Raw genomic sequence first — 16927 nt, 5'->3', positions numbered from 1 at the left:
GCTTTGATGATATCAAGTGGCATTGTACGGATGATTGCTAAACCTACATGTAAATATTAAATTGCTTACAGGTATGGCTTCAATGTTATAAAAGGCAAATACCATTTTTAGACATTGTGAGCTCTTCTTAAGTGGTCCTGGCACCTGTTTGTTGTTTTCTTGAACTTTTTCTTTGGTAAATTCATGTGATGTGTGGGTACTACATTTGTAGGAATGTGTTTACTACAAGCCACTGTCTCTATAGATGAGACTGCTTTCCGGCCCTTAAACCTCTCTTTATGATTTCTGTGCTTCCAGACACGCAGGTGCTCTCATTCACTGAGTATCTTTGAATTTATGATGCACTTGGAAGGCATGTCATTGCACATTAGCTGAGAGGGGTGGCGTAAATTGATTGCCCACGTTCTTCCTTCTTGAGCTCCTTGCCTGTACTGCAGAGTTACTTTTGTGACATTAAACTTTGAGTTTGCGAAATCGGTACACTTTATTAGTTCGTTTGCCTTACTTCTGCCCCTGTCTCCTCTGACCACCTCTTTCTTTTTTTGCTATACACAGCACTCTGAGCATCTCCAAATGTCGACATGGGCAAGATCACCAATCGCCCCCAGGCCGACACCAGTAACCTGTCATCAGGCTATATCTCAAAAGGTGAGCACCATCCTTGGTTTAGGTCAGTTAGTTTATTTGCCCTCGGAGCTTGTGTCTTGTGCTACTGTTCTGTCTTTCAGGAGTTGGTATCATAGGGAAGGGGAGATGTTTTGCAGGCATCATTTAAACCAAAGTTACTTGGCGACTTGTTGCACAAAATAGCCTTGAAACTGGAACTAGAAGTGTGTAATGTACAAGCATTCAGTTGGTAGATTGGTATGTAGACTTACATGTAGTCATGGACAAATTTCATACTTCAGACATGGTAGTTGCGCGAAACACACACACACACACAAGACAGGGCACGGGATGAGCCCTGTCTTGTGTGTGTGTGTGTGTGTGTGTGTGTGTTTCGCGCAACTACCATGTCTGAAGTATTGAACCAACTAGCCCAACAACACATTCTACATGGACAAATTTCTTGAAGCAAAGAAGGAGCAGGGACAGTGCGATGTGACTTGTCGGGCAGCAGATGCAGCATGACAAATGCAGTTTCCAGCATCTGTCACAGAGGTTAACTCGCGCGTACGTATCCATAAGAATGAGTGCAGTCTACACAGCATAGCTTTCTGTGCTACAAAACAACAGTCTGTAGTCCACATGCAGAAACTGAACTGCCGCTGCTTTCATTGTCGCATGGCAGGCTAGACAGCAGCAAAGCACAGCCCTCATTTTGCCCAGTTGTATCTTTGAAAAAAAAAAAAAATTGATAGCCAGGGCTTTGCTGCTTCATGGAATCTTGTGCTCCAGGTTGGACAGGCCAACGCAGTTCACTTAATGCAATAGTGAAGCATCATGGTGCAACTCATGTGGTTGTAACTATGAAAATAATGCTGTCCTCTTGCACACATATGTATTGCTGTGAGAAGGCAGCCAGAGCATGCAACCTCTGTGTTGTTCCAGATAGGCTGTTCAGTTGTATCTGCTGGAAACCCTGCAGAAACTGAGTTGAGAGCAACATTTTTGTTTGCTTGTACTTTTAATTTTCTTTTGAATAAGTCTTGTTCAGATGCTCCAATTTCTGTTAGTTCTTTTTGCATCTGTATCCACAGGACATTAATATTTCACCGAATGTATGGTCATCATCATTTCAAAAGTGTTTTAGAGTCCTTCCAAGTTGTGAGGCATAACTGTGCAGCTGTTATGTTACCCGGATGGCTAAAAAATTAGTGTAAGCTGTAGTTTTGTTGTGCGCTTGGTCATAATCTATATACATATTTTTTTAACAACATGCTGGCACTAAAATTTAACGATGTCAATAACAGGCATAGCTTTTAAAAAGGGACGGAATGCTTTGTTGTTCATTTCACTTTTACTACCTTTTTTTTTTTTTCTAATGGTGTCACATATTTCCTCCTGGGGCTTATGCTAGGGATTATTTTTTTTCTCTCTCTTTCTTTGTACTCTCTCTCAATCACTGCCATTGTGTGCAGGTTCATTGGTGCCACTAGGCCCAGCATCTTCAGAAGCAAAGGAAGAACGCTATGGCCTTCGGTCTGGGCAGCGAGTGAACCACGATCCCGTGTCTTCCTATCGAGATTTGCCGTATTCCGAACTGAGTGAGCTTGCGAGTGCCCTGTGCGAGCAGAACCACAGAATGGAGTCTAATCTCAGCACACTTGACTGCACCTTGGACACAACCAACCAGCATGAGGATTCTGTGTCATCTACAGTACGAGACATTGCCCAGGTATGCAGTGTTTACTTTGTAGGGAAAAACAGATTCGCACTGTAGAAAACTTATGAAATGGGCTGCCATACTAAATAGATGAAGGACAAGGCACAAAGGCCCTAACAACCAAGTAGTTTTTTCAATATGTCAGAACACAGTTTGCAAATATGACCGCGAAATTCACTACACAAATAAATGTAGCAAACATATGTGAGATGAAGTTACTACTGGGAATGATTGGTCACATACTTTTGGTGGAGCTTCCCACTGAACTGGTGTGCTATGTGCAGGTGCCCTAAGTCTGTAGCAGAACCACTTCATTTTCGCTGAAATTGGTTGACGGCGAGTAAATAGCGACATCGTCATTGCCCAAAACCATACAAAATGTCTGTGTTGTCTGCATTGGCATTATGTGTGCCTTGAATAGCTAGTTGATGGTTTGCATCTATGGTTGTGCATTGAATCTTTCGCTCACTGATTGTGGCTCTCCGTTTTGCAAATTCTTTGCAGTGAAAGTTTGTGACGCCAAGCAGATCAAACCAAACCAGCATTTTGCTCTACTGTAGGGCTTACTGTACTCTGGGGTCTATTTAAGCTAATGGTTCTGCACCTCTGCTTGCTGATTACAGGGCACCCAATTTACTTGCACTTTCTTTTATATTCTCTTCTTTTTATTTTTCAGCAATTTTCCTTTTCAACTTAGCCCACTGGTGAATGGAAGTGTTTGGTATTGTGTGACAAAGTGCTACATGTAGTTGCATGATTGCCTGATCATGCGACGCGTGTTAGCGCATTGTACACAATTGTATTCTTTTATAGCAGGTGCTCTCAGTCTTTTTCTCCTTGGGGAACACCAACAGCTTTCAAAAAATGCTGTCGAACCTTGTGTGTCTTGGCTTCCATCCTTACCTGCTTAATGGGGATGTAAAAAAAGAGTGTGCAGGCATAGAGGAGCCATAAAATTACCAAATTATGTATAGGGAAACCATGTGCTGTGAACATTACAGTATGATTAGTACCAAGATAAATATGGAAAAATGGAAGGTAGCGATGCATGCATAGATTTAGGTGCACTGGGAAACCAAAAAGCAGTCCAAGGAACCCAAAGGTTCCAGATAACCCTGTTTGAGAACCCTTGATTTTTATAGGTTTAATTTTCTCGTCGCGGTACACGTTGCCTCATTCTTGGGGCCCTTTAATTTTCTGAACTTTATTTTTGTGCCTTGAGAAGATTTTGCCAAGTCAGGTTAAATCAAATTTCTGTCACGTCCAAAAAAACTGATTCCCTATGGCCTATTTCTTACAGGCCAGCTGCGATGAAATTTTTCGTTCCGTGAAAGGACTTTTTTTTCTAAGAAGTAGTACGTCAGTAGAGAGTACTAAAAGCAAAAGATTGCGTTCATATTAGAAGCAAGTGCGTCCGGAATCCTAGCAAAAACTGTCATTTTCCAAACCAAAACTGGAAAAAAGGGTGGTCATTACCAAGAGCTGGAACTGACAAAAACAGGCACACACTGAACCACTCGGGCGCTATAGTTTTGGCATTTTGGCATCTCTCTGCCGTCCATAGAAACCGCATCACAAACCACATAAATTAGAGTGAGTGTTCAAAAGAACAAATAAAAATGTGGATTTTTTGTTGATTTTTTTGTTTCACATTGAAAACATGAAGGCAGGAAGAAACGTCTACTCTGGACATAAAAGGCCGTGTATACTGATGGTAGTGTACATGACAAAGTAATTATAACTAAGGATAGCATTGATCAAAACACTGGATGAAGTCGTAGTATGAAACATATTGAAAGCCGCTGAAACCTTTGTTGAACTACATGGAATTTGACTTGCGAAGATATGGCAGAGCTTGGGATGATCAGAAACAGACTTTTAAGCAGTTAGATCCCTTTTCTATCGTTTGATGATGTACTGAGATGCTGTGTTTCACTTCATATAATTATGAAGTGAAGTAAATGTGTTGACATGTGGAACTGTTATCTGGTAAAGAAAAAAACAATTTAAGCATGTGCCTGCCACCAGCAGCTGTACCATCCACTTATAAATCCATGCAAATTAGCCCAGTTGTCTTTTGTTTTGATACTTAAAAAAACTTGCTGGAGTGCGTCAATTCACATATAATGTCAGGCCCTGTGACAGCACATTTTTTCCTCCACCTACAAGCCATCAGTACACTCGTCAGTTGTGCTCTGTGGTCTTCATATGGCACAGATTGATAGTTTCAGGATCACATTTTCACCTAGCCGCTGCAGTGGCTCAGTGGTTTCGGGTGTTCGACTGCTGACCCAGATCGAACCAGCCGGGACCGAACTGGGAGCCGGGATCCGTAGCCGGGATCGAACCTGTTGCGCTAGCATTTCGATGGAGGCGAAATGCTAAAGGCCCGTGTACTGTGTGATGTCAGTGCACGTTAATGAACTCCAGATGGTCGAAATTATCTGGAGCCCTCCACTATGGCATCCCTTATAACCTGAGTCACTTTGGGATGTTAAACCCCTTAAAACCAAAACCAAACATTTTCATCTGTCCTGATGTCAGTCTATGGTGAGAGATGCCGCAAGTTTCTCAGCAGTGAAATGGCAGCCCAGCAGATGCCGTATAGGGTCGGGGCCGTCTCCAGATGTGAGCTGAAGTGGTGTGCGCCTTTGCATTGCAGGACAGTGGCAGTCTGCTGCAGGAGCCCAACTCGATGCTGGTGCGCATGCTGCACATGTCGGTGAAAGAGGAGCAGTCATGGCTGGGGGCCCTGGGGGGCAGCCCCGCCTGCTCAGGCAGTCCCTCATCCAGCCGGGCCAGTGGCAGCCCGCCACCCCAGTCGCCCTGCAGGGCACTGGCGGGGGCCTCGCCTTTGGCAGTCTCAGAGGAGGCCACACTGGGAGATGCCCCGCAGCCTTCCGAGACGCAGCTGGCGTCGCGTGCGGGTCCAGATTTTCACAATTTGCAGACTGCTCTGCGGGCACTCATCAAGTAAGTTGTCAAACAGCATGGAGTCATTAGAGATTTGAGGCTAAAATGTGGCATTGCCATCATTTACCTTATCAGCTGCATTAGCTTGGGTAGATTGCCAACGAAAGTTTTGTCTTCGCCCATGTGCTTTTTCTGAATTTTGGGCTTTTTTTTTTCTTTTTTGTTTTGTCAAGTCTTTCTCGTCTCGTTCCCAGGGAGGTGACACAAGCCTCGCCTCAGGAGCAACACTGTACTCCTGCAAGTATTTGTGGAGTTGCCAAGAGCCTCCTTTCAGCAGACTCCAGCTCAAACCGCTCTCCAGGTCTTTTTGCTCCACCTGTTTCAATGGTGACCAAGGGCGGCATTGCTAGGAGAGTCAACCAGGTCAGTGCTATCTATGGACGCAGTTACAGAAAATGTTCTATTACGGCCAGTTATGCAAGGCACAGTTGGTGCTTTGTCTATACAAACTGTGCGAATTCCTGTGAAACCATTCATGGCTTCTGCAGGGTGAATAAAAGTTCCCGGGCCACAGGGTCTGCTTTTAATTAAGCCATGTAGTAGGGCATTTACGACACCACCAAACCTCAGAATCTCTGTGGAGGGTAGGATAAATGTCATTCTCACCTCTGAGAACCATAGTAGCTTCATAGGAATCTTGAGTGCCAGATTATACTGCTAAAAAGCAGACCCTGTGGCCTGGGAAATTTTGATACACCGTGTATATTTCTGTACAGTGTGTTTGGATAAGTATGGTATGTGTGTGGGATGCATATAAGTATGTTTGGATAAGTCTTCGGAGCTCTGCAGCATAATCATTGAAATAAATGGGATAATCTATGACAAAATTTTCTTTTTGTTTGCGCATGGAAGCTCAGTGCTTTGTTAGTATTTTTCAATCTAATACAGGCGGACCATGCGCGACGTAATAACATTCTAACAAATTTGTACTTTTAGGGGACCCTGGAACAGTTTTTGTTAGACAGGGGTCCACAAAATGTGTACAGCTCTAGAAGCGCTGCTGCACTGTATTAGCATAGAGGTGTTTATAGCAGCATTAGCCTCATCGCTACTTGCCCCTCCTTGCAAACCAAGAAAGCTCTGGTTCACCTGGCTTGCCCTGTATACTGGCTTTGCAGTCCGCAGTGGAGCAAAAGTGGTTCATTGAGGGTCGGAAATGCACTAGACTGTGGGAGTATACTGCACAGCTTTGCATGCAGGCAAATTACGCTCTCGTCTGAAATGCTGCATTAGCTTAATATGATACACATTTGTGTCATGCCTTCATGCATATTTTGAAGTTTTGTTGAAACAATAAATAAGGGAACATACTTAAATAGACCTTCATTACTCAGCTGCATTTGAAAAGTTATAGAAATTAATCGCAGTGTTGCTCAAGCAAGTCTAATGGCAGGGCTTGTCGAGCGGATCTTGGCACCCAGTGACATCATGAGGCTAGGGGTGGCTGAAAATACCTTAGTTGGCTGAAGGCCACAGTTTTTAAAAAAATTAATTGTAAATTACACAACTCATGCAGGGCTCTTAAACTCAGCTCGAACGCTTATAACAGCACCCTTCTCTAAGTTATTGCTTTAAAATGTGGTCGTCCAAATCATTTCAGGGTTCCTTTAAGCGTGCATTCTAAGTAAACAAATTATCTGATGTGGATTTGTAGCTATGTTGTGTAAAGTCATCTAAGGCTCTTATTTTTAAGGCAGATTTCTATCACTCTATTGAGCAGATATTGTGCCCATGTGTATGATAAAGTGAAACGCTTCACAACAAAGGCAAATGCTGTGGACTCTTTTTAAGATGAACTCTGTCAGGCTCAATTCTGGACTAGCTCAACAACTTAAGGACTGTTGTTTAGTTTCCTGTAGACTCAGTATAAACAGAACCTAGTTAAAGTCAACATTTCAGTTTGTGCACACTTTTAACATGGACTCTTGCCGTACCACAAAAGCTTTATTGGTCACATTTGTATGCAGAGATATTCTCCCAGCCTGGCAAAGTAATGGCAGTAAATTGCATGTGGCTATGCATATGACAGGCTGTAGTTCAACACATACTGCTCATACAATAAGTGTTTTTATGAGCATGAGGGTCTTAAGGACTGCTATCAAACATTGGGCAGATGTCCTGGTATGTGACAGTAGAGTATTTGTCAAAGAAAAAGCTAAATCTCGCAGTGTAAAGGTTGCTTACAAGTGCTGTATAAAATTTCCAAGACTTTAAAGTGTTTAATAAGCTTTTTCATGTAAACTCCCTTCATTTATACTCCTTTCGGTGCACATTAAAAAAACCCTAGGTGGTCAAAATTAATCCAGAACCCTTCACTATGCTGTTCTTCATAGCCCATGTGCAGTTTCAAGATGTTAAACCTCGCATACCACGTCATTTGTGGTTGTCTTGTTCCTGGCTTATCAATTTTGTGTATATGTTTCACATGACATGATGTCTTTGGCCCTTGTGTTAAGCTGAACCTCTGTTAAGCTGAACATGTCCAGGACATGTTGCATGATGCCCATTGTAAAGAGGGGCCTACTCTATAAGTGGGCAGCGTACTTTCTGGTTTTAACTGAACATCGTTAAACATCCACCAGTAAACAAAAAAAAAAAAAGTATGGAATCTGTTACTGTTTCTGAGCATGCTGAGGCTAGTCGACTACTGTTTTTGTCAACAAACTTTTCTACTCTTTTTCTTTCCAAAGCACAGGAATGCTGAGGAGGCACTTATAACAGTACCGTCAATATTTTGGACTTACACCAATGACAGTATCACCGCAGTGGATTGTTTCATTTTTGAAAGAGTGCAGTGGGCATGGTCGAGCACCTAAGTGTGCAGCCGACTTGATTGTTGGAATTTTTTGCCATTTTACTAATAGACACATGGAACATCTTTTTTTTTTTTTTTTATCTGTGCTGAAGGAAGCTCGGATTCAGCTCAGCATATGGGAAAAAGGATTAGCTATATCGGTGGAGGGTACTGGATCATGTCTCTCACCAAGATTTACCAAGAACTGCAGCATTAAACAAGATGTTCTCGATCATTTTCTTAATTTTTGAATGAAATAGCTCCTCTGCAGTGAGCTGCTCATGATGGTTTTTCTATCTGGCTCTCGCCGATGTCGTGACGCATTGGTGCCAAATTTTGCATTTTCTCAAGAGCGCTGACTCTATTGAGAGAGAGCCAGAAATTCAAACTACTTGCCTAAACTCTAGAGTATTGACGAAAACTTGTGAAAATGGCTTGTTCTATAAGAGACATCATTCCTCATTACTCGAGGTTATGAAGACTTTTAAAGTCAGAGGAAAACCCTGTGTGCAAGAGATGTCCTCTTCATAGTGTGAAACAAGTAAAATCAGCCACCAGCTGAAGGCCCCTGAAACTTGGATAGCCTTATAACAATGGTAGATGAGGACTTGTGATTGCAGCTGGCAGCACTTTTATAGCTTTCTACAAGGTGATCAGATAAGTTGCTTGTTCCCTTAGATCAGTGTCTAAATTATGGACCCTTGTGAAAACAGAGTAAGGAGATGGATTTTGCAGACTCTTAGTACTAGATAAATGCAACCTGTAGAAGCTTCAGCCAGGGTAGCAAACTTGCGCTGTATAGGATCAATGCTGACGTTGTCACTCAGTTCTGGGAACTACATAAGTGTAACAAGCCTGTATTGACCCGAGTGTCTTTTCAGACCTCAAGTACTAATGTTCAATGTGCATTTTTGAAGTTGGGTGCTCACGACAACATGATCATATTCAAATTCAAATTCTTTATTTCTGCCTTGTAAAGATACAGACAGCGGAGGCGCAGAAAAAGCTGAGAGACAGCTTGACTAAGCCCGCAGCCCCCTTTCACTTGGCAGCAGCTTGACAGCAAGGCTTTTAATACAAAAGGCAGTTGCAAAGCGTGATAACAAGTATACAATAATGAGCAGGTACAAGAGAAAACGAAAGAACATTATACAATATTGACACAATATTCACATTGGGTAGACACAGGTAATGGCAGCAAAGAAAAAAAAGAGAAAAAAAAAACACAAAACAAAAATCCTACATGCTAGCATACAAAGCACGCAAAGACCTGTTTGACGAACTGAAAAGGTCAAAATTATTATATATATATGCATTTAGCAGGGACGGAAGAGTGAACTGCAGGCGTTTTCTACCCGAGTTTAACCGTGGGGTCGGGACTATCCATGTCTCCGCATACCTTGTTGTGTAGCTTGCATCTCGGGTATGTAGTTCAGCAAGTTTACGTATGTGGTTTACATTTCTACGTGTTTCGAGTTTAAACCGGACACTCAAGCGATATTTATACACAATATTTATCCTAATACATTTGAATAAGGAAGGTCAACAAGTCTACCAGTACAATGAACTGAACTTAGGGTTTATAACAATGTGGTAAAAAAATTGGTGCTGTCTGCTTCTGTACCACATTTTACCAATAACCACTGCTTTTAGCGGTTGCATCATATGCAACTAGACAAAAAAAAACACTGGTTTTCGAAAAAGAACTAAATGCCAAAGAAACATCTGTCAATTTTTCTCACAAATAAACACCGGAAAGTCCATAGCCTATCAGTAAGGCTGCATAGACATGCTAGACTGCTTCCCTTTGTTTATATCCCTTTCAACCTATTCCCTGTGGCAGCTGTGCACTTTCACAGCATGAGCATGGATCAGACATGGCCGTAATTAAATTACTTTTCTTGGTAATTTGTAATGTAATTTATTACTTTTCTGGGCTGGTAATGTAGTAATGTAATGAATCACTTTGGAGCAGTAATTTCATGGCAGAATTAATTACCGGCAAAATTAATTTTGTTGAGTAATGAGTTTGTGCTCTTCCTTGTATCGGCCTTGCTTTGGCCTCACATTTGCAGGGTTGAGTGTCTAGAAAACAAGAAAAATACGTGGCCAGCACTCCAGCGAAGTGGCACGTGCGAGTGAGAGGCGATGTGCATGTGAGCATCAGCACCACCTGGGTGAAGAGTCCATAAGGACTGCTGTGTATCTTCCAGCACTGCATATGGTCGCACACATAGACGTGCCGCAGGATCAACAGAAGAGCTCCATGATGACCATGGCGTACCGTTTTGCACAGACGCACTGCAAGTGCTTGAGCAAGTGCTTCCCTCTAGACTGCTTCATATATATTGTCGTGTCGCCTCACTGACAAGAAGTGTCAACTGACATCTAACAAACTTGGTTGTTAGTTTTCCAGAAAAGTAGCTTCTGTAGCCGGATTGGAAGCCCTATTTTTAACTCAAGGGCAACATAGGCGACAACGTCGCCACAACATGCAATTTATGTCCGCCAACATGCGTTTATAGTGAGTGAATTGAACAGCAGAATAGGCAGCTTGTCTGTGCCCCGGTGCGCTATTGTGAGGTTGAGCATGCACGAGCAGTCAGTGCACTCCCGCTGTTTACGCGGATGACAAATTCTTCAGAATAAAGAGGATTGGACCATATTACACATTGAACAATGAACTTCTGATTGAAGAGTGATGTGAGCAGTTGTACAAATTTTGTGATTAAGTTGACCTCATCTACGCCAGCAAAGCAGCTGTTCAATGGACTATGGCTACCTTTCTTTAAAGAGGGACAAATCTTCCGAAGCCCACTTTGTAGCTGAGTGGCTGTGCAAAGAAAGAAATCTGAAAATTTTGTAGGTGCTATGGCCAATGCATAACTTTTTATGCGTTGAAACTAAAAAGTAATTTAAAAGTAACTTTTATTACTTTTGAGAAGTAATTGTAATGTAATGTCATTACTTTTTGAGAGCAGTAAATTATAATGTAATTTAATTACTTTTACAAGATTTCTAGGAAAGTGGTTAGTAATTTAATTTAATTACTTTTCATTAGTAATTTTGCCATGCACGCCATGGAGGCAGCTCTTTTGGCTGCAGTTTTGGAAGTAGGCTGTTGTGTGCATTTTTAAAGTCAATGTGCAGCTAACAAGTGAAGAAAAAGCCAGCTACATCTAGGCAGTGCACTCCCCCTTTTTACCTATCTGGTGTGACATGACGCTCTGCTACCCTTTTGGCGGAGGGGGCTAGGCGTGGGAAGACGCCGCTGCAGCCAGCCTGAACAGGCGCATACAGCTCGGGTTACCGCATTTCCTGTGTGCCGGGCAGGAAGAACAAACAAAAGAGGGGTGCTAGCATTCATCGAAGTAAGGGAGCCTGCATTGAGGAACAAGCTTCTCAGCCATTGCTCGGAGTTTGATTGTCCTATGTGGGCCTATAGCCATTGGTAACTGATAAACGAAAAATAAATAATGGGTACTCATTTACAAGTGATAAAAATTTATATCTGGCCCGTAAGTTTGATTGAGTGCTGTTGGTGTTTATGGCTATGCCATGAATTCTCGTTCAGAGGGTACAAAAGGTCCCCTAAACAACATTTTCTAAAATAAATTTATGATCTGACCAAAAAGTGTTTTTAAAAAGTTACCTGCAAAAGCTTTTTTTTTAATGCCAAGTAACAGAGCCTTCTTTCAATAAAACTGCAAACTGCTGCTCCGTTGATCTGACTCTCAAGCTCATCTTTACGGCGCTGCCCAGATAGCTTTCAGACGTTTGTGAAGACGAGAGCCTGTGTCGGGGCCCTATGTCATGGTGATGCTCCTTTCTTTTGCTTCTGCTGCCTGGTGGGTGTCGTCTCACGGCTATTACGTTGGTTTCGTGCGCTCTGTGTCTACTGACACCACACGCTCGGGCAAAGCTTCTTGCCAATAGCAGCACACCGATGCAGCGACGTCAGCATCCGCTTGCGACATGGCTGGCTGTGCAAAAGGAGCTGTGTGCCGCCTTCGAAGAGAGTGCACGTGGCCTTCCCTTTGAATGTGTGGGCTCCCTCTTATACGTTCCTGCCCAGTTTAGACGCTCTTTTATTGTTGAATTGTATACGCGCGAGTACTTGGTATGTCTGGTAGGCTTGCATTTAGCTGTAAAGACTGGGTAAGTGTGTGAGAGGCTTTATAGATGTTAAAATTAAAAAAAGGCAGTTCTGCTTTGTTACATTTTTTATGTAGAAAAGCTGGTTGTGTTTTGTCTGTATTTCATAGAGCAGCAGTAAAAGGCAGCTGATAGAGAAATTTTTCACATCACACTGTATAAGATATCAGGATTGTTCAGTGATGCTGATTTGGTGTGCTGAGTTTGTTATCTCACTTACTTCATGCTGCTGTTTGGCATCTACTCATAATGCTCTGATTAACGTGTCCCTCTAACTTCTGACCGTGGCAAATCTGCAGACAGTGGCAGCTGGCATGCTTGCACTTTTTTTTTTGGTTTGGATGAAAGTTACTTTTGCTTAAGCCAGAAGCATTATAGAAAAAATACATAGAATGGGACTTCTTTGGGCTAATATGTGCATTATGTGTTGAGATTTGACTTGCATACCATTGTTTAAAAAGATCTGCTTATGGAAGGATGTGATTTGTTTAGAGGAAATTGTAGGAGAATTTAAATTTTTATGAGTTATTTGGTGCTGCACTGTCAATGGAAGATTTCTTGTGGCAAGGCTTTCGAGAATGGCTGACTGCTGAAGCAATGTTCGGGAAGTTGTTTGGACTTACTAGTGTTACTACTGTGGTTTCTGCAGGTTGCCAAGCGGCCCACGCTGTATATGTCCTTCCCAAGTCGGAGCCGTCGCGGGGATGTAGAGCTGAAAATCCTTTCCCAGCCTGAAGAACAGCATCGGGCCCGCTATTTAACAGAAGGCAGTCGTGGAGCTGTCAAGGACCGTACTGGCATGGGCTTCCCCACTGTCAAGGTGAGCAGGGCTCAGCTTTGTTGCTTGGCTGTGGCTACACTGCCCTTCATTATTGCAGTGCACAAGCATAGTGGTAATGCCAGCTTATCATCTCAGCCCCATCTGTAGGGATATCATTTCGGTGTATTGAAAGTACTCGTGGACCTTGTTTGGAATTGGCAGCATGCATTTTCATTTCGCATATGAAGAGGGAACTCTTGTTCTCCATATGCCTGCACAGAAGTGACCTTTCTTTGTGAGCCCTGTACTTTTATACCATTAAGAGTGGGGTGCAACTCAGTCTTGGAGGATGCACTACATCAATCTGGTGCAGACTTCTTGATTTTGGTTGTGACATGTGCTTGTTGATTAAATTTGAAATTTCTACATACATCTAACTTTGAATTTTAATTTTGCAGTAAATGCTCCCTTATCCACGTTACAAGGTAGTTTAAACTGTCGTTAAACTGAACGGTTTCCGGCTGCTATTGAACTGAATGGCACTTTCCTCACGTTAAAGAACCCCAGGTGGTCGAAATTTCCGGAGCCCTTCACTACGGCGTCCCTAATAGCGTGAGTCGCTATGGGACGTTAAACCCCCATAAACCAAACTTCCCTCAAAACTTGCTTCAACTTATTGACTATGTAATGGCACACGTGGCCCGTTAATAAATAAAAATTCGCCTGCATTTTTATGTTTAGAAGTTTGAACATTATTTTCATGCTTTGCTTTATTGAATTGCATTTAATGTGCAAGATTTGTCATTTCATTATGCCACAGTTGAGCACCGTGAATATCTAAGAAATATCTCCATTAGAAGCATGCTTGATTTCAGCACTTGGCTACAGTTCTGATGTTTTCTATGTTTGCATGGTTGTGCTGGTTCAATTAGTAAAAGGTGTAGATTAGAGCCTGTACTAGTTAGAATAGCAATTTTTTGTGCAGTTTGAGACCATATGGCTACGGCAAATGCTGCTGACTTGGTGATATCTGGATCTGTTGACCACCATCTTATTAGTTGGCCCATTCAGCTAGGACCATCGATCCGATTTGAATCAAATTGTCATTGATACCTCAACAGCAGTTGGCACTATTGTGTAACACTGCTCAACTACTATCTGAAGTGCCGTAGAAAACAGCTGTGTGATAGAAGTATTGTTAATCTATTTAAAACTGAGACATAGCACAGTTGAAAATGCCAGCCTATCTCAAATAATTACACTAATGAGTGTTTAAGGTTTAACTCAACTGTGAAAGCCTGTACAAGTAACAATCCTCAGTTTTATTTATTGCTAGTTTTATGTGCCACTCTTTTTGCAAGAGATGGTTTCATTGGGAACTTCATGCTAATAAAGTTATCATGCACAGCATTTCTCAAAAGTTTTACCTGACTTGATGTCGCTGAGTAAATTGTGACAAACCATGTAAAACCACTCGCTGTTCAAACTATGTTCCGCTGTCCGATAATGGTGCAGAGCATTGAAGGTGCTAGGCACCTTCACTAAGTCAGCACGCTTCCTCTTTGGGTGGGGGGTTGACTTTCTTCAGGATTTTCACCTTGTCCTTTAAAGGAAGGGCCTTCCAATGGAGGTGAAGCTTCCAATGGAGGTGAAGCTTCCAATGGAGGTGAAGCTTCCAATGGAGGTGAAGCTTCCGTGCGACATAACAGTGTGAGCCATCACACGAACGCTTGCCGCACCACCTCCTTCTACTAGTGTAGTGCAGGAAAGTCTGCCACCTGCCCTTGGAGTGGACATTGCTTGGCGCTGGGAGTTTGATGTATTCGTTTTTTTTTTTCTTTTGGCTCTGTTATTTTCAGCTGAGTAAGTCCATAATGTTGTACCTTTTTTTCTTTTGATGTCGCCTAGCAGCCCCTTTTGAACGGCATCATCAGCACCGGGTGCCAGCGGATGACATTCGTATCATTCTGAACCGTAACGTATCGTACAGAATGCGCTCTGCCCCGGGACATTTTTAAAATTCGTCTCATTGTGAAAGTTGGATCAACCGTGATCTTGTAGAGATTCTACTCTACATTCAAGCACTTCTTGCAGTTGAAGAGAAATTTGACCTGGCCTTAGACCAGCACAGATTTTTCTTCAGCTTAAAAGTTTGCTTTCCAAAAAACAAGCAGATTTTCATAATACATAATAGTCTGGCTGTGCTCTGGTGGAAAGCAAGCTTGCGCTTTGTGAAACTTTATGCACTTATACCTCTGTCACACGGGCATTTTCAAAGGCTGTCGGGTTGAGCGAGAGCCTTTGAGAGTGTCAAGCACTGTCAAACTCGAAGGAGTTGTACCGCCGCTGCACGACATGCTCATTCGCCTTCAGTCATACTCAATCATCTCACACAAAGGTGTTGTGGCACCACTGTCACTGCCAGTAACTTTGCAGGCATGCAAGCAACTAGCGTACAAGTTTAGCCTGAAAAAATTAGAAACAAGATGCGATTTGTTATAGTGTGTAAATCACTCTTGAAATTAATTTTGTTGTTTTGGACAAGCTGTATGTCATTCATGTACTTTCGAAGAAGCTGGTGTTAGTTCTTTTTGTGTCATTGGCACCAATGATGTTATGCTTGCTGCAGTGTTTTGTAGCCCAGCCTGTTTTTTTTTTTTTTTCTCCAAATTGAGCTTTACATTTTGAAGTTATTTTTCTGAGATGATTTTATTCCCAAGCATGTTGCTGTGAATGCTTGGTGTCTTGAGAGTGCACGCAGCCGCCACTCAAAGGGCCTCAAGGTGTTGGTAGAGTTGCACACTGCTCCGTCGACTCGATAGTCTATTGACTGGATGGCCATCAGAGCGTGCCATGTAGCAGTGCTCAGTTGGCCTTCGAGTCGACTCAAAGGGCCTCCAAAGTGTTCAAGGGCCTTCAAAATGGCTGTGTGACAAAGATATTAGAGGACTTTTGAATAACTCTCGTTAACTGGTCTATATGAGCATATCCACTTGTTTTGCTCTTTTGATGCTCTGTTCCAGCTGGCTGGACTGCAGGAACAAGTGAAGCTTCAAGTGTTCATTGGTACAGACCAAGGCAAAGTACAGCCGCATATGTTTTACCAGGCCAGCAGAGTGTGTGGCAAGAACTCCACGCCGTGCCAAGAGCGTCGTCTTGATGGTACAACAGTTCTTGAGATTGATATGTTGCCATCCAAGGACATGACTGTCAGGTGGGCTCAAATTACTCTCTCTGCATCGTGCACAGTAGAACCCATTTATGCTGTCAACACTGTTTCATTAAACAATTCATGACATTATATGTAGTGCTGTTTTCTATTGAGTGTTAATGCCTTCGCCTAAAGAATGATGCTATGGCAAGTTCCTATGGAAGTATGGCTTCAAAGGCTCGTTGCATGTGTGCACAAATATACAGAGTGTTTCACGTAACATGAACCAAGGATTTAAAAAAGGTGGCTTACCGGAGCTCGGCGAAACCAACTACATATTGTTTCTCATCGCGTGGCACTCCTCAGAGTATTTCTTTAATTCCGCTTACTTAGTTAATTAGCTGTCATTCACTTTAGGGTCACATGTGTTTTCTTAAATTGTAGAGGGGGTTAAGAAAGAACCGATCCAGTTTTCTGTGGCAACGTACCTCCTACGTGGTCCTTATTTCCGGCATTTAAAGAAAACTCGCGAAATATAAAAAAAAACCACGTGACTTTGCTCATGCGCTACCGTATACCAGTGCTCCCAACCGTATTTTGATCAAACAACACGTGCACGCTGACCGTGCCCAAATGAGCGTCCGCCACGCCGTTGAACACACTGCAAAATGATTAAAAGAAGGGGTTTGAAATATGCGACTTCACTGCTTTTCCTTCCCTTTTTGTTCTGGCTCAGTAGAAGCTCCATCTGAATTGGTTGTCGATGTC

At 42.6% G+C, this 16927-nt stretch overlaps 1 protein-coding gene across 3 annotated transcripts in view; it reads left to right on the top strand.

Annotated features, from left to right (window-relative positions):
• The window catches only part of NFAT (nuclear factor of activated T cells 3), a 61464-nt gene that overhangs the window by 4259 nt on the left and 40278 nt on the right, over positions 1 to 16927 (top strand). For all 3 annotated transcript variants that reach the window (XM_089579617.1, XM_089579615.1, XM_089579616.1), the window contains exons 2-7: positions 556 to 648; positions 2082 to 2338; positions 4989 to 5299; positions 5494 to 5662; positions 12898 to 13068; positions 16032 to 16222. In XM_089579617.1, the coding sequence (XP_089435743.1) occupies positions 582 to 648; positions 2082 to 2338; positions 4989 to 5299; positions 5494 to 5662; positions 12898 to 13068; positions 16032 to 16222 (1166 nt within the window). In that variant the 5' untranslated portion in view covers positions 556 to 581. The remainder of the gene's footprint in view (positions 1 to 555; positions 649 to 2081; positions 2339 to 4988; positions 5300 to 5493; positions 5663 to 12897; positions 13069 to 16031; positions 16223 to 16927) is intronic.

Source organism: Amblyomma mixtum, chromosome 3 (assembly GCF_055824585.1).
Source record: "Amblyomma mixtum isolate Tamu chromosome 3, ASM5582458v1, whole genome shotgun sequence".
NCBI lineage: Eukaryota > Metazoa > Arthropoda > Arachnida > Ixodida > Ixodidae > Amblyomma > Amblyomma mixtum.
This window is presented reverse-complemented; position numbering and strand designations above follow the sequence as displayed.